Below are 17639 nucleotides of genomic sequence, written 5' to 3' on the forward strand. Positions count from 1 at the left end.
CATGGTTATCTGCTGCGAGTAGACCCTACCGAGGCTTGTCGCTCATGGGTGTTTTGTTGACTGGTGGCATCTTGGAGCTTTAGCGAGTCGAGGCGCTTCTGGTTGTCTTCAGCGGCGGGATCAACCTCTGCCAATGGCGGGAGGTGCCCTCCCTGAGCCCTTCCAGGCGCCGCACCGGAGCTGAGCCCCATGGACGCTCTCCGCTCCTCGGCTTGTTGGGATAGGGCGGCCCATTTTCGCTCCCGCAGTGCTTCTCGAGCGGCTGCGCTGTTCTGCTGCTCCGTATAGTCATGGGAACAATCGTCAAAGAGCTGAGGGTTAATCTCCATGAAAAGCTTCATTGCGTTGTAAACCATGCCGTGAATTGTTCTGCGCGCGCGTTAGTTTCCGTAAACCTGCCACTCGATTCCGAGCAGTAAACGTCGTCGTCCACATACCTATTCCAGTGACCCTTAGAGTTCTCGTAGAGAGGCGCAAACATGATGGGGAGGATAATCTCCACATTGTCACTGACAAGATTACAAAAGTATTCGTTGTTCCAGAAGTACAACGCCCGCTCTGCGACCTGGAAGTGAGGGCTGGCCACGGACTTAGCAAGCTGGTGGAACAGAGGCTCCTGGACCTTGGCGAATTCGGCCGGGTCCATGACTTCAAAGATGTCTTCAACCTCGTTTAGGAACATGACTTCCTTGGTGCTGTTCACCTTTGGCCAGTAGCGTAGCAGCCCGAGAACCACCTACGTAGCGTTTTCAGTTAGTATAGTCGCAACACGGTTGGAAAGGGGTTCTCCTTACATCTTCGGTGAGGGATGCATCCTTTTCCAGGAACTGGACAATACAATATGCGAGCTGGGGGTGGTACATGCTCAGGCTCTTGGGCTTGTGCAGGGGCAGCAGAACTCGCGTCAAGAAGATCTTGTGCTCCTCCTTCAGAGGCAAGGCGAAACCATTGATAATGGAGCCCAAAATCTCCAAAAGCTCGGCGATGCCGTTGAACCTCTCGGTTTCGTAGGTGAACTGGAAGAAGACGTTGTTGATTGACCGCCTGATGAACGACCGCAGGTTGAGGAATTTGCCGTAGATGCGGTGCAGTGTCGTCTTCAAAAAGTCTCGCTCTCTAGGGTCCTCAGAATCAAAAAGATCCAGCAGCTGCAGCACAAAGCTGTGGTCGATGTAGGCTTTAGCAATGTTAGTGTTGAAGTCTTGGCTTTCGATGAAGCGCAAGAAGAATTCGTAGACGACCTGAATGTGCGGCCAGGCGACCTCCAGAACGGGCTCGTCCTCCTCCGGATCGAAAGCCTCGCCTTGGGGGTTCAGCGGTGGCGGGATTGGTCTGAAAAGATTCTTGCTGAACATGTCGACGACTCTGGGATACATGGGCTCCGTGATAACCTGCCTATTGTTGGCAACGTAGTCCAGCAGCTCGTGAAGAGCTAGCCGCTTGATCTCCTTGGCCTTCATGTCACCGCTAGCGTCATTGAAGTCAAAGATGACGTTGCACTGATCAATCTTCTGCATAAACAGCTCCTGGCGCCTGTTAGGCGGCACTTCGTGGAAGCCCGGGAGCTTTTCCAGCTCGCGGTGGGCGGAGATGTCGAACCGGGAGGAGTGCTGTCGCTTCGGCGTCCGCAAACCCTCCGGAATGGCATCTCGGTTGTCCATGCGGTTGATCATGAGTGACTTCTGGCCAGCCTTGGGGGGTGCCAGCTCATGGGGCATCGTCTCGGTGGCACCAGGCGGAGGGATGTGCTAGCAGAAGGTGGATAGTTAGCATGAAGAGTTGCGAGCTGCCTGCGAAAGGTCGAGCAGATACTTACACCAGGTGTCGGGCTGATGACGACAGTGGGAGGCCCTCTGCCAGCTGCATTGGCGCCGTTGGGGCTGGCGCTGCTGCCAATAGACGCAAAGCGGTCGGCGAGGCTCTGTTGAGAACCGCCAGCAGGGCCGGAGGGCTGGCCGGCACCGCCGTGATCATTGCCATGGCCTGTGCCTTGCGGCAGCGGCTTGTTGCGGAGGTCGTTGAGGGTCGATGTCGACGACGACGGGGTCAGATTCGGCGACTGGTTGGAGTCTCGGGACGAGGGGGACGAAGTTCCATCCTTGGAATCCTTATTCTTCTTGGAGGACTTGGTGGCATCTTTGCCTCGCGAGAGCTGGTTGACGATTCGCATCAGAAGCTGCCAAACAGCTTGGGCAAAGGGGGCACGCCAGCAGCGCTTGGCGCGAGCGCACAGCAAGCATCAAGGGATGGGGGACTTACCACTCTCTGGCTGAATCGCTTCATCGTGACTGGCAACGCTGCTCAGGGATAAACTATATCGAAGACCGGAGGCCGTCCAGCCAACTCCGTAGCCGCAGTGGGGTAGTAAGGCAACACAGTCGGGATGCGGAGCGGAGGGTGAGGCGAGCCTAGGCGAAGGGGGGGCAACGCCAGCTATGCCGGGGGCAAACGACGGCGTCGGAGCACGAGAGGCGCGTGTTTGCAGAGGGAGATGGCGATGGGCAGAGGCGATGGCTCTTTTTGATTCCCTCGACGGCTTGTGGTAGGCGGCGGCTGCTTCGACGTGGGAGGGACAGCGAGGCTCGTTCAGACGCAGGAACGCGGGTCTCAGGGAGCTGGTCGGGAGCAGCAAAGAGGCAGGGGGTCGCTGTGGTGCGATGGCAGTCGGGCCAAGGAGCTGCGTCTGGACTGGACGAGGGATTGCGTCGGGGTGACCAATTGTCGGCTGGTCGCGCAGTGTCGGCGTCGAGAGGCGATGGCTGGCCGTTGATTCCGCCCGTGATGCTGCTGTCGCCCGCGAGAGTAATCGCACGAGGAGCCGGGATAGAGATGTAGACGGAGACGAGTAGAGAGCGTCAGCGGCGGGCTGGAAGCTGGCAGCGCGCTCGGGTTCGGGGAGCAGAGGGCTGGCTGGAGCTACCACTAGCAGACGGCAAGCAATAGCAGCTTGGAGGTTAGCCGTCGAGAGGCGTGGACGCGGGGGAGTTGCGGTTCAGGTTGCTGAAGAGTCCAGGTCGAGTCGTGGAACGTGGAACCTCACCTGAGCCTGCCTGGAGCTTTGCAGAGTTCCAGCACAGTTCGATTGGATGCTGGCAGCGGCGGCCGGGGACCTGCTCAGCGATCCGGCCAGTGGAGTTGGGGCCCGGTTGGGGGGGGCTGCGCTGCGCCTGTAGGGGCTGGGCTGTAATTGAGGGTCGCTATGGCGATTAGCACCTGGACTGGGCTCACTATCGCCGTCCGGTCGACAGTGCTGTTGACCCTGTGCTGTGCTGTGCTGGTTGCCGGTTGCTGGTTGCTAGGTGGGCATTGAGTCGACTCGGCTGATCGCAACAGCAACGGCACAGCAGGCAATGTGCCGCTCGCTCAATGGCAGGACACCTTTCAAATTTGCTTTGATTTGCTCTGATTTGATTTGATCCCACCAGGGATTGTCGTCTTCACGGCCCCGGACTCTCTGTGCCAGGCCATGATTGCAGTGCCCAAGCTCCCTGACAACAACAGGGTCTTCCTATACGGTGCTCCAAAGATTACCGCACCGTAATATGGGTTCCACTGACCAATCGGAAGTGCGGACGGCCAACTTCCAAACACCGCCCCAACAAGCGCGTGATGCGTAAATTACGTACCTCCTAACCTGGGGCCTCCTTTAGCGGCTGCCGCGTGCAACGGAGCCGCACTGTGCACGAGCAACAAGTACTCGTACCTAGTAGCTCCAGGCGTTTCATTCAGAGTGTTTCGCCAGCGGGAGCTTTTCCAGCAGCTAGATGCAGGGGTCTGGGGTCTCTTTTCTTCTTTCGGCATTCATCCAGAAGCTGCTGAAGCTGCAGGTCGTGAGATAAGCTTCAAAGCTGGGATACCATACTAGTCACGATCCTTGGGCGCCGCCAGAGATACGTCCGCCATGGACACGCCTCGCCAAGGGGACGGCGGCAGCGTCAGTTCGGGAGGCATCGCCAGAGGCACGGCTCGAGACGGCGCGCCGCGATATGTCATACCGCCAAGGGAGCTCACGGCCGTCGAGATCCCGGCCGTCGTCGAAGATGTTGACCGGGCTGTCAGAGCGTTTGGCAGGGCGCCTTCTCTGCGGCATGTAAGTTGTTGCGCCATAGCTCGCATGTGCTGTCTCTGCTCTTCACGCCGTGTGTCTTGCTCATAGGGATGCCTTTTATAGGTCCTGGATCCTCTCAGAAACTCAATACCGCTATACATAAACCCAGAAGAGCCGTTCTGCCCGCCCATCATGTCACATAACGCAAGGTCTCACAATGTCGTCCTCAAGGTCACTGTCCCTAAGCGGACGGGGAGGAAGCGCAAACGCGGAACGGACGAGCCCTGGCAAGGAGACATGGAGCTTCAAGACACCGACACCTCAGCTTTACCCTCAGAAAACGTCCAATCCGTAGCACGTCGCGATGATCCGAGGCTTCTGAGGCGAAAGCTAGAGGACAATGTTGGCAGATATCATGTCGAGGCCGTCGGCTTGATCAAGCACACGCATCGCTTCAGAGGCCTGGCTGACTTTTACTGGGACATGGACAAGTCGTCGTTCGCGCGGAGATATGTCGATCAAGTTCTTCCCGGAGACGGTATTACTATTCTCATTCCCTTCCATCTGTGTTTGCTCTCATTGAAAGGCGACGTATCAACTGACCATGGCTGTAGTCGACAAGATCAAGCAGTTCAAGTTTACCCCTGGCATCGACCAGGGCCCCAATGTGGACATCATACCACCACCAATCTTCACTCACATGAGCTTGCCGTTCAACTACTTCTACTCGCAGAACCCGTACGTTCGGCTGACGGAAGATGGCGGAACGGTCAACACGACTGCCGTCAAGCAAGTCGGTCACTTTATAGGGACAGAAGATCCCGCCCCCACGGGACCCCAAATCCCACCCGACATGACAGATCCCCGCATGGTGGAAGTTATCGCTCAGCTCGAGGAGGCATTCGAAGATCGGCCGGTCTGGACTCGCCGGTCTCTGCTGAACCACCTTGCTGGCAAGCTTCGGAACTGGAACGAGCTGAAAAAGTACCTCAACTATACGGCGTACCAGTTCAAGGGCGGGCCGTGGCGAGACGGGGTCGTGCCGTACGGAATCGATCCGAGAACTGATCCCAAGTACCGCATCTACCAGACCCTCATGTTCAAGCTTCCTAAGCAGAAGAGAGCAAAGAAGGACCAGACTTGGCAATCCCTACGGAGAGTGCAGATGGGCCGGACAAAGGAGTTTGTCCAAGAGTTGTCAGCCAGCCACATCTTCGACGGAGAGACGTACCATACCGATGGCAAGGTGTGGCAGGTGTGTGATATCACGGATCCCTTGCTCCGGGAGCTGCTGGACAATGCAGAGGTGCGTTCGACTTGGGATGTCAGCAGTGGGTGGTATCACGGAGGACTGTGGGCAAAAGTCAAGGCCATCATGAAGACGAAGCTCGTGGCGATCCAGTTTGGTCGACGACTGACCAAGGAGGACTTTGCCCCGACGCTGCAATGCGGTGACCAGACGCCTGTTCGGTCAACCTCGGCCACATTTCATCTGCCGCTGCCTAACCTGCACCTCACAAAAGAAGAGCTTACGCTGCTCCGGGGACGCGAGCCATCCAAGAAGAAGAAGAGCCAGGTGTACAACGTGAGAGTCCGCCCTCGCGCCAAAATGGGCGTTGATACAGAAGAGCAGTCTACCGTCGCAACAAATGATGCAGATGCAGATGCGGACGCAGACGCAGACGCAGGAGTGGATGTGGATGCGGAGGCGGAAGAGGTCAGCATACTTGATAGGATGGACCAGAGCGAGGACTCTGAAGCTGGTAGTGATGACGAGGACGAGGACGAGGACGAGGACGGTGATGATGAAGACAATGCTGAGAACGAGAATGGCTTTGACGAGGAAGACGGTATGGGGGCCGCTGACTTTGAAGGAGATGAAGTCGGAAGTGGTTATGGTGACTCCGATGGCGATGAGTAGATGACCTCGCGCTGGTTTCGTGGCACAGATCAGCATGAGACGTGGCTCCAGTCCATCTTGATAACTTGTCAATTCTCGTAGACGAAAGGTCAAGGCACATGTGGCCTTTCAGGCTTCACGATAGCTCGAAGACGCACACACTTCCAAGTTGTTGTGCCCTGCTCCGACCAGTGTCCAATGAATGGTACCATTGAGGCAGCAACAACCCATCAGCCACGTGCCTTCATACGAGGTGCTCTTCTCTGTCTATTGAGTTGCCCAGGCAATAAAGGCCTTGCTATTGTTCAGCTCAACTGTATTAGGCTGAATCATTGCGCCAGAAAACGCCTGTGTGTCTGCACCGTGATTCACTGCAGCTGCGCTCCTGCCCTCGAGACTCGATTCTAAGGCTGCCTCAGGCCAAACTCTTTCCTGCTTGATAGCATCCGCGTCCCTCGAAGCTGCTCTGCATCTTTTCATCTACTCTTCCAATTCGATCTCGTTCTATCTGGATGCCCTTGATATTCTTTCCATCCAAGTTTCTCTGAGAGCTCGAAGCCAGCAACGCCGAGCGAGTCCTGGCCCAAGGACTCAATGGACGCAATGGACGCAATGGATTCCCATCCCTTCTCCGAGGGCCCTTGGTTCTGCAAGCATTGCCAGAAGCCCTTTTCCGTCTACGAAGACCTGGTCAAGCACAAGAGGTACATGCGGAACGAAAACAAGGAGGACCACATCCATTGCAAGTTATGCGGCCGTGATTTCCACACCCTGGAGGGAGAGATGAAACACATGCAGGTGGTGAGTCAGTCGCAGCTTGGCCATGACAGAGTCTTTGTTGACCTTGGGAAACTTGATAAAAGGAGCATCCTCTTGAGCAGAACCTAGAGTGTCCCGGCTGTGGTCAGGGACCGTTCAAGCGCCTCGGTGCTCTCATTGACCATATCGAGCGGGGGTTTTGCAACCGCATTGATACCGCCGTACTCGATCAGCTCCGAGAGGAAAAGCTCGAGTTCCCTCGACGACTGCAGGAGTTGACAAAGGAACCCGTCAAAGGTAACTATACCAAGTATATGCCGTCGGCTAATGCTGGACAAGCAATCTCGGGCTGGCACATTGAAGAGGAGCCGGCCTCGTTCAAGTTGGTTCAAGAAGAGTTTCCAGGCCTGTCAGGTACCAAAGGGGGTGACATTCAGCTTTCCGAGACCACCTCATGGGGCAAGTCGAAACCGAGCAACGGCAATAGCGATGGCAACATTGAGACCCAGCATGTGCTCCAGCTTCCGTTCCGACCTGCCATCAAGGCTGAGACAACATCCGTTGCTGTCGTGGAGCAAAAGACCCCGAATACCATTCAACTTCCCATCCGGCTTTTGAATCCCGGTACCCTTGGTAGCAGAGAGGACAACTACGGCCATGATGAAGAGACCCCAAGCCCAGTTCAGACTGCTCGCCCAGCCTTTGGATCGGGAGTGAGAACCATCACTGCGGGAATGGACCCTGATGACCCAGACTGCCCGTCATTCAATGCCGCCCGCTACTACTGCATTTACACTGATAAATACAACTGCCCTAAACGCCTGTGCGGGTAAGAACGATTTGTCTAGAGTGGCTGGAGTCTGTTGCAACTACTGACGTCGCCTAGGAAAACATTCAAGACGGCGAGAGGGCTCGTTGGCCATCTTCGATCGCCAGTCCATGGAAACAAGAGCTACAGATGCCCATACTGTCTTCGAATTTTCAAAACTCTGGCGGGCATCACTTCGCACGCTGAGTCCCGAAGTTCCAGGTGCCGCATTCAAGACACGGAGCACTACGAGACCTTTATGGACCAGCTGACGGCAGGCCTTGTGGACGTGGAGAGAACTCGGTATCAGGATGGAAGCATCATCTTCAAGACGTCGGAGCAGGTCAAGCAGAAGCTGCGTGGAGAGGCCACCGTTAACAAGACAAAGTATCCCGTCAGTGCCGTGTCGGATGAGGTTTACTGGTAGTTGTGGCTACGGCTTTCTGCATTGCGATGGAAGGGGATTGATGAATATCCCCCCTTTTTTGGGAAAAGACTGAAGATGGGGTTGAGTCTGTAGTCGGCGGTTAGGACAAGACGTGCAAAGGATGGCGGGCGATTATTATGGAGAACGAGACAAATGGCGGAAATAGCAAACAAATGTCTACTCTACTCTTATTCAGTAATTTTTCTTGGTTGTGAGTCAAAAGAGCAACACTTTCAAGTTGTCGTCCAGGGTATGAAGTACATACAAGTACTGGCTTCCAGAACATGCCGATGCCCGTACGGGGTAAAGCGCGCGAGGCTCAGCCGGCGACTCGGGAAGTATCCCGAAACCAACTTGCGCCCCTGGATGACCTAAGCTCACGGCAGGCAACTCTACTCCGTCTGTCCTCTGCGGGTGTTACGAATCCTCCGAATCAAACAGATCATGTACAGGCGTGTTTGCTCAGCACCATCTGGCCCGACCGATTAGAGCGAGGCGGCATCCAATGCGCGAGGCGACAAACCACAGCCAATCTCGATTGCCGAGCCGCGTGGTTCACTGACCCTGACCGATACCGATACGGGGAAAAAAAGAGAGAAGAAGGACAAACGAGAACCGCAACCGAACGAGCGACGACAAAACTCGGAGAAGCATCGAACTTGGACATACGAGATCGCAAACCAGTGGACGGACGAAAGGGGGAACCGGGCTGCGGATTTTCTTCATGGAAGACGAGTCGTTCAGCGACAATCCCAGCATGGCGTTCCGATGGGCGCGCCGGTTCGAGCGCGCGTGCTGCATGACGGCGAAGTACTTTCCGCTGGCATTTGTCTATGGCTTGACGTCGTGGGCGTGCTGGGTGGTGGTGAGCATTGGGAGCCAGAGTGACGGCACCCGCTGGATAGGTAAGAAAAAGCAAGAGTAAAAGGGGGGGGAAGGAAGAGGCAGGGTGACGAGGCTGTCTGCGCTTCTTCTACTGGACGGAAACGTTGTATTGCTCGCACGGGCTTGAGCTGACCAAGGGGGCTTACAGGCTCGACATCCTCTGCCATTGGCGTCGCGCTCTATCTGCTGCTCAACTGGTCGTACACGACGGCCGTCTTCACCGATCCCGGGTCGACGACCAACAACGACGGCTACGGCCTCCTCCCGACCAGCGGCAACCAGCACCGCACGGCGACGTCCTTCACGGTCAAGAGCAACGGCGAGATCCGGTTCTGCAAGAAGTGCCAGGCCCGCAAGCCGGACCGCACGCACCACTGCTCGACGTGCCGACGATGCGTCCTCAAGATGGACCACCACTGCCCCTGGCTGGCGTCGTGCATCGGGCTGCGCAACTACAAGCCCTTCCTCCTCTTTCTCATCTACACCACCATCTTCTCCTTCTACTGCTTCGCCGTCAGCGGCACCTGGTTCTGGACGGAGGTGATGGACGACAACAAGTATCTCGACACGCTGCTGCCCATCAACTTCATCATGCTGGCCGTCATGAGCGGCATCATCGGGCTCGTGGTCGGCGCCTTTACGACGTGGCACATTATGCTGGCGTGCAGGAACCAGACGACGATTGAGTGTCTCGAGAAGACGCGGTACCTGTCGACGGTCAAGAGGACGCTTCACCAGGCCCAGGGCCTCGCCAACGGGATCCCGCAGGCGAGGCAGTTTGTCGACTTTCACGCCACCGCGCTGCCGGGCATCACGACCCGGGAAGAGGGCGAGGAGCGGCGGTCGCAGCACGAGCCGACGCCGCCGCGCGCGCACATGTCGTACGAGGAACTGGAGCGGTACCAGAGCCGCAAGCGCTACGAGGAGTACCTCGACGAGCAGGACTCGGAGAAGCTGCCCAACGCGTTTGACCTCGGCTGGAAGCGCAACCTGCTGCACCTCTTTGGCCCGACGCCGCTGCTGTGGTTCTTCCCCATCTGCAACACGACCGGCGACGGCTGGAGCTGGGAGCCGAACCCGAAATGGGTCGCGGAGCGCGAGAGGCTGAAGAATGCGCGCGAGGAGCAGCGCCAGCGAGAGGTGAACGCGGGCTGGGGATACGGAGGGGACATGCCGTCGCCGACCGCGGACGTCACGGGCAACTACCACGGCCGCGGACCCCTCAACGGCGTCAACGGAGGAGGCGCGAGGAGGGCCCCGAGCAAGGCGGACCGCATTCTGGGTAGAGACCCGAATCTGTACGCCGATGGCTCGCAAGACGTGCCCATGCGGAGGCTAAGCCCGCGAGGCCACGCGGCGGCGTCACCACCGGACGATGACTTGCTGGAGACGGACGAGGAGGAGCCGAGCCCTTACCACAGCAGCTCCCACCAGCAGCAGCAGCAGCAGCAGCAGACGGCCGCTAGCCGGCGCGAAGCCGAACGAGTCGCGATGAGCGTGGTGACCAACACTCGGCCGTGGGGTCGCGGCGGCGCCAGCGGGATGCTGCGCCAGGGCAGCGGCAGCGGCCACAGCAGCCGGGTGGTGAGCCCGAGCTCCGAAGTCAACGACGACGGCGTGGATTGATGATTTGCTCCTATTCTTTGGCCCCCCCCCCTACTTATACTGCCTCACAGCTTGTTGCTCACAGCTTGTTGCTCACAGCTTGTTCTGTTCTGTTTTATCTTTCTCCATTCTCGAATTTCGGCACTATGGTGCTCTTTCTTCTCTCTGTCCTATCTGGCGAGTAATTTATTCGAAAGCTTTAATTTTGTTCTATATTGCTTTGTTTGTCTTACTACCCTTTTACTTTTGTGTTTGTGTTGCATGATAGCATTTTCAGAACTCGAAAGATTTAGTGAAAAGGGGGGGCCCGAGGAAGGAGACGGAAGAGAGGAAGAAGAAGATGAGGAAGACTAGAAGGATTTTTGATCTTCTTTGTTCTTAAAATGCGGAAAGAGATGAGACTTTTCCAGATGATATATCAGCAGACAGCGTCCTAGATTTGTGGTGAAGATGAAAGGTAGTGGTGGAAAGGAGGGGGAAAAGAGGGGGGCAAGTTTACCTCGCCCTCGGGACGGGGGACGAGCTTTTCCTTTAGTGGTGATGAGGATGGGATTTTATTGTCAATGTAATATACCAAGGTACACTATAACTGAATGAGCGGCATTGTTTATACTAGTTAAGTTACTGTGCTTTATTCTCCATGTCGCGGGTCTCTTTGCGCATTCGAAGGACAGGTGAGAAGAATCATCATGGGGGGGTGAGAATCGCTTAGGAGATGGGCAAGCCTTTGATATCTCTTACACCCCCCCAAAATCCAAATGGCTCAATCTGTGCTTTAGTCAGTTTCAGTAACATTGGTTGCTGCTTCAGTTGAAAACAGAATTCGACGTTTCGGCCTTGGCCAAGGAAGTTCGTCCGGAGAGGAAGAACATTGAATGTCAGCTGCCTAGGCATAGACAGCCTACAAAGCTCCGGTATGTGCGGGCAGTATCTAGTTTGTAGGACTATACTAGTAAGTAATACTCCGTAGCTTCCAGAGGTGCGGTGGTCGAGGTGCTGCTTGTTTCCGTTGCCCTTTACCAGTAGAGAGCTCTTTGCGTATTGAAAGGACGGGTGAGATAATTACTACTGGAAATGGGAATTGATGCTTGGGGGATGGGACAAACCTTTGGTATCTCCTACAATCTTTGGTCTAATATGGCTTACATGTGCTTTAGTTGCATAGTTTTAATAATGCCTTGGAAATCTCAACTGCTGCTTCAGGTTACATAAAGCTGATGTTTCTGCTCCTATTGCCATATACATCCAGTCTCCTCAAATTGCTTCTATTTCTCATCACGAAAGTAAAGAAACACTAGGTAGCTTTTTTTACTCTGTATTATTAGTTAAACTTGGGATGCTGCTATAGATAAACCAAGACGGAGTTCGACAAGTAATACTACTCCGTAGCCTTCGGGGTTGAGGTTGCTGCTTTGTTTCCGTTCCACATTACCAGTAGAGGGAATTCGTTCGAAGGCTGCTTCGCTCTTTCGAAGAAGCACGTATCCACGGGCGAGATACGATCCCGTTTCATGGATTATCCCTGTTTTTTCTTTAGTCTCACTAAAATTTGTCTACTTTCACGTGTACGTACGTGAAGGTACGAGTACGTGTAGGTGTAATTGACATTGGAATTTGTAGATATGGGAAAAGGAGAGAAGGGCTAAGAGAACCGGCGTGCCGGACCACGGCAGCGGTTATCCGTAAAAGACCGCTTCGAATCAGGAAGAACGATTCGAGAAAAAAGGCAACGAAAGAGGTGAGAAGTTGGCGTTTCTATTTTCCCCCACAGCTTACAACTACACGCCCCCTCCCTCCACCCCCTTTTTCCTGGTTTCATGATTTGTGTTATTGACGGGGCCACGGATATCTCGCGATCCCGGGTTTCGATGGTACTACTACTATCTACTTAATTCACTTGGGAGTTGTCTTCTTCCGCAGTTTCCGCTGTGGACTTCTTTTTTTTTGTTTGTTTCTTGTTGCTTGGGGATTGACACGCCCCCTTTTACGTACTCATTGGGCTGGTTCTGGTTTGTTTGTTTGTTTGTTTGTTTTGTTGTTGTTTGTTGCACTCCCCTTTCCCCACCCTTGTCCCCCCTTGTTCGGCATTGCATGTAGGGATATCGTGGATCTTGCCTTGTGATGGTGAGGTCATGTCCGGCGGGTTCAGCCCTGAAAGGTTGCGGGATTGCGGGATTACAAGGATTGCCTGCTGTACATGATGTACTTGTATTCGTGAGTACCTATGCAACGTTGAATCGAACGAGGGAGGGCGTTTAAATGAGTGAATGAGGGAATGGCAATTGAAGCTTTCCTTACGAACCTATACGAAGTCCATCCGAAATATCACTACTACCAGACAGGTTGGTACTACTGCCAGTAGGTATCAACTCGTGTTGTTGGTTCGAGATTACTCTACCTTGAGAAGGGCAGCTGAAGCTCAGCTGAGTTGCAAATGAGGCTTTCGTTTCGGGCCCCGGCGCGTTTTACCGCTATGGGGCTTGGCCAGGCTTTCAATTCAATTTGGCTCTTTGCATTCCAGTTGCTCATTCAGCTGACCCGTACTCGTACCTACAGCTATGTAACTAACACCTACAAAGCTGTCAATTTGACATTTTCATGTGTGAAATTGGAGAAGAGAAAGAAATTTGGGGGGAACAATCCAATCTACACATTGTCTGGACACAAACAACGTGTAAGGTATGTATTACTTCCTCTTCCATCCATGCCACTACTAGGTACTAAGTACTAGGTAAGAACGAAAGGAGGTCCAGTCATAAGAGCTGGAGAGCAGCAACCCAAAGTACTGAAGGTACCGCTGCGGAAACGGTACTTGTTCGGCCTCAGCCCAGCTTGTACCTGGAAATGATGATTCGTTCTTTTTTGTCCTTTTTTGTCCTTTTCAATTCTACGGCCACCCGCCCCAATTAATAATATCATGTTCACGCCCCGTTGCTGTTTTGGTCCATGGAACCTCGAATCTCCAACGGTACATGCGATGCTTACTTTTACTACCTTACCTGTAATTCGAGAACCTTGCGTACTACTAGATTGCTTTTTTGCCCTTTCTCTCGTGGCGTCTCTGTAATGAGAAGCTGCCTTTGGTTGTTCATTTTATCTGATTGCCGGAGTAAGCGCAGAATGCACTGTAGATCTCATCCCCCCTTCGCCAATTCATCCCACCTCGACAATGTCGTTCCCGCTCCCTCCGCCGCTTGTTTGGATGGGCCTCTACAGTAATAGTCCATGCAGAGAGTATCCAATCCATGCCGGCTACTGTCCATTTTTTTTTTTTTCGCAGTACTGCATACTAGTTTTCTTCCCCACGCTTCCTTGTCATCTCCAAGTCAACTTAGTACTAGGTTTGACGGGGATCATCACGGCACGCCTTCCACCTACGGGGTTAATACCCAGCATGTAGTAGCCAAGGGGAGAGAATTGGACAGGACAACAACTGGGCCTCTTTATGCTTTTACAAGCCAATGGCTTTTCCCTCTTCGCCCATGAAAGCGACGGGAATACTACTACTCTGCAGGCCTTCCTCAGAAAACTGCCTTAGCTCGTCGTCGGGCCTCTCTAATCTCCAATGTCCATCCCCCATCGTTCGGAGCCTGCACCTTAGCACACGGAGGCATCTCCGGGCTTTGATCTCACCCCCATCAATAACGCGCAGCCGATGGCGACGGCTTGACATCATCGGTTGGCATTCTTTTGCCTCTGCATTCCCCCCGAAGCACGCATTGTTGCAAGCATTGAATGAAAGGGAATTGCATGAATCTGGGAGAAAGGCTAATTAATACCTGTTGAGTGCTTACGTTGCCCGTCTAAGCGCGGAACCGGGCATTTGGCCAAACAGAGGCATCAAAAACGTCGTCGTAACTTGTTGCCCCGAATGAAGCCTCTGTTGATGTTATGCCCCCTCTCTTCGTCTTTCGCCGAGCAAAAAAGTTGGCTGTGCGATATTGCTCCTCAACCCCCCCCTTTGGCATTGACATTTGATACCCACGTGTCCAAGGGCCAAGTACCTTATCCTCTCTCGTCTCCCCTCTCTTCTTCGCACAGCTACTTCTATACGTACAGCCGAAAGTACAATTTCTCCAAATCATACGCCATGGAGCTGGCTGAACACTCAACTTCACCAAAGTAGGTACCTCCCAATCGCTGGGCCATCACGCAGCCTCCAAAGTATCTCTGCGAACAAAAACAACCCCCCTCTTTTTCCCCACAACTTGTTGCTTGCCCAAAAAAACTCAACTTCCTCCCTTCTCAACCTTCCGCTAGAGCCGCACAGCAAAGCTTTCGTTTCAGACAGCTTTCTCTCACCCTCTTAGCCAAACAGGGCAATATCTAATTCGGACGTAAAGTCTTTCGAACCACACCCCCTCCCCTCCCCTCTTCTAGTACATTTTGTAGTTGCAGTTCATAAGGTATCCTCCTTTTCCTTTCTATTCGGCATCTTTGCCCTTTTGTTTCCACCTTGAAGAACCCCGTCAAAACGAACAAAACATGTCACACAAGAACTGGCGATCTTTCTTTCCCCTCCATCCACCCCCAAATGATTTCCACTCCTTCTTTCATCTCCGCAGAACAAAACACAAAATATGGGGACTCTGGGACTTTGACTTTAGCTCAGCCCGACAGAACAACATGAAACGCGGGAAACCGTGCATCTTCTTCTTGTATTTTTTCCCTTTTTTTCCCTTTTTGTTTCTTTTTTGCCCATCGTCATTCGCCGCAACATTCCTAAACTCCGACATCGCCTATCAGATATGACATTTCCCCTCAAATCTTTTCATGCCTGACAGAATGGAGCAATAGATTTGCCCCGTCACGAGCGGGAAACATCCCTACTCCAGACGTCATTTTGCATACTATCTCCGTTGACTGGAGCAGCAAATGGATCATCATCGGCAAAAGTCAGACATTTCGTTTCAAGTTCCAACTGTCATGTCATGTGAATACAAGGGGGAGAACAGCAAATCAAACCAAAATCCCCTACCACACCAAGCACACCGAGTCCCCCATCTTCAAACAACGCCGATATGTAAATACAATACTCAAAACAGAAGATCCGAGATGCCAAGTCCTATATGCAACACCGCCTTTTCCCTTCAACTTTCAAATTTTGCCCAGAGTTCAACGTTAGGACTGCCAACGAAGGTCCTGATAAACCTCCCAACAGGCTCCATCCGTTCTGCAACGGCGCAGATCCCTCCCTCCCTCCCCTCCCTCCTCCTCACAGGCCTCCCTCTCAAGCCCTTTAAGCCAAGGGAGGGGGAGCCAAGCAGCGCAATTATGTGCTATCACACAGTAGAAGAGCACAAGCCACCCCAGAAACCCATTCTTCTTTGCACATTCGACAACAGGGCAGCCCTTGTGGCGCGCCCTCCCTTGTTGCTGCTGATTGTCATTGGCATTACCTGGTAGGGCAAGTTGACAGGAAGGCTGCAGTGTGTATGTTAACGGCCGTGCCAGAAGATACCTAAGGTACAGAGCATGGAAGACTTGTTACAAATATGTAAGGCTACAACTGAGCCTTAGAGGGGAATCACCGTGCCAGAAGATACAGACAGGCTTATGAGAGGAATTGTCTGACTAAAGCTACAATTACGCCTTGAAGAAGAACTAGGGGATTATTCCACTTATACAATTACACACGCTTTCGCTCTCCTTGGCACACGTAACAAGAAACTCAAAATCGTTCGATATACCACTACAAGCCCTAACCATGCCTATACATTTCCGGAGCTCTCTCCTCTATTCATCCTGCAAATTGTCCAACTCGTGCTCAACTTCCAACTTACAGGGTGAATAAAGAAGTAAGGCAAACTCGCATGATTTGCATGGCGTGTCGTTTCACATTGAGCTCATGTCTTATACTGCTCTAATTGGTCTTATACAGCTCTAATTGCGCTGAGCCGAAACTGGCATGATCCCAGGCATCTCCCGTCCAACCATCAGGTATGACCGTCTCCTGCTCCGTGAGCTCTTCTACATCAAACTCCGGACATGTCCATGGCGTTGGTAGTGCCTCTTAGCACGTAATCAGAGGTATCCATTCCACGACATGCTCATTAATCAAGAGGGAGCTCCAAAAAGGCATCATCATGTCATTCTACAAGACAAAATCATCATCCAGAGGCCTCTGCGGTGTCAAACAAGGTCCACATTTCCTTACATCTCATGTGCTATTCGTCTGTACCTATCTCACAATATACGCCCTGATCCGCCGTTTCATACAGCATCACCGCGCATTGGACTCCCTCCCATTCCCCAAGACCCGTTGCACCCAGCCATAGATGTCCTCATAATCACAAACCCATGTCCATGTTGCCCTCTCTCCTGCCCCCGTTACTGCATCATCCAACCAGCCCTCCTGGCGTGCTAAGAAAACAAACAAGAAGCACCTTTCTCAACGCCAACGCTAAAAGCACAAGACAAAGTGTATCCTCATTGATCAACAAATCCGTTTTCAGACCTAGTACCTGACAGGCTCTCCACATGTATCATTTGTTTGTACAGTCCCAATTGATTCTCTCCTGAACAGTAAAGAGACCCTCCTCTTATTCGGAGACCAAGAGAAAACAAAAGACTGGGGGGAGATGGGGGAAAGACAAACAACCTGTATCAATATCCCAATACACAATTTATCGCAGGCTCATGAGAGAAAAGGGAGAAAAAAAGAAAAACAAGAAAAAAAAAAAAAAAATCCAGTGTGGGTTCCTTTGCCCATCCCGTCTATGTTATGCCTTTCATATGTGCCCTGTCCTTGTGCAATGCTTCGCCTGTTGATACCAGATAACAATTTGGCACATGTATTTCCTGGGACATCGTAGTCCCTGCATCCCGTCATAACCCAAAAAAAGAAAGAAGAGACAAATAGAAAGATAAAAAAACAAGAAGAAAAAGTATCCAAAAAGGAACAAGGTTGTCCTTGGTTTCCGCAGGTCGAAGTTGAGTGGGTATTTGGTTTCGCTTTTTGGTTCAATGCGCCGAACTGAGCAGAAAAAAAAAGGGTGTACCAAAATGAGGCAGGGGAAACAAGGGGCGCATTGGTGCCCATCAAGTAGAGTCGCCGCCGTAATGCGAAGGAGAAGAAGATAGATAGTAAACCAAGTCGTAAAACACGGATCGGCCGGGTAATGGACCAGCCCAGGCCAGATCAGAAGAAGAAAAAAAGTAGTCATCATAGGTGTCTCATCATATCGGAGTATTGGGCGCAGGCAGC

General features: G+C 53.0%; 3 protein-coding genes across 3 annotated transcripts; 2 read left to right on the top strand and 1 right to left on the bottom strand.

Moving 5' to 3' along the window:
- Positions 1-5: 5 nt before the first annotated feature.
- On the bottom strand, positions 6-2283 carry BBK36DRAFT_1165722 (protein phosphatase 2A regulatory B subunit; the record flags this gene model as incomplete). Its single annotated transcript, XM_024894813.1, has 6 exons — positions 6-369; positions 438-736; positions 795-1748; positions 1817-1851; positions 1933-2152; positions 2260-2283. The coding sequence occupies 6 exons, from the start codon at positions 2281-2283 to the stop codon at positions 6-8; spliced, it is 1896 nt and encodes a 631-aa protein (XP_024752775.1).
- A 1618-nt stretch (positions 2284-3901) lies between these two features.
- BBK36DRAFT_1110302 (hypothetical protein) lies at positions 3902-7942 on the top strand (the record flags this gene model as incomplete). The annotated part of the gene is made up of 7 exons (XM_024889571.1): positions 3902-4090; positions 4172-4586; positions 4663-5930; positions 6525-6749; positions 6812-7267; positions 7394-7536; positions 7594-7942. The coding sequence occupies 7 exons, from the start codon at positions 3902-3904 to the stop codon at positions 7940-7942; spliced, it is 3045 nt and encodes a 1014-aa protein (XP_024752776.1).
- Positions 7943-8658: 716 nt separating this feature from the next.
- Positions 8659-10869, top strand: BBK36DRAFT_1187190 (zf-DHHC-domain-containing protein; the record flags this gene model as incomplete). Its single annotated transcript, XM_024896525.1, has 3 exons — positions 8659-8847; positions 8976-10411; positions 10843-10869. The coding sequence occupies exons 1-3, from the start codon at positions 8667-8669 to the stop codon at positions 10867-10869; spliced, it is 1644 nt and encodes a 547-aa protein (XP_024752777.1). The 5' UTR covers positions 8659-8666.
- Between the last annotated feature and the right edge of the window lie 6770 nt (positions 10870-17639).

The sequence above is a fragment of the Trichoderma citrinoviride genome (genome assembly GCF_003025115.1).
Source record: "Trichoderma citrinoviride strain TUCIM 6016 unplaced genomic scaffold BBK36scaffold_2, whole genome shotgun sequence".
NCBI lineage: Eukaryota > Fungi > Ascomycota > Sordariomycetes > Hypocreales > Hypocreaceae > Trichoderma > Trichoderma citrinoviride.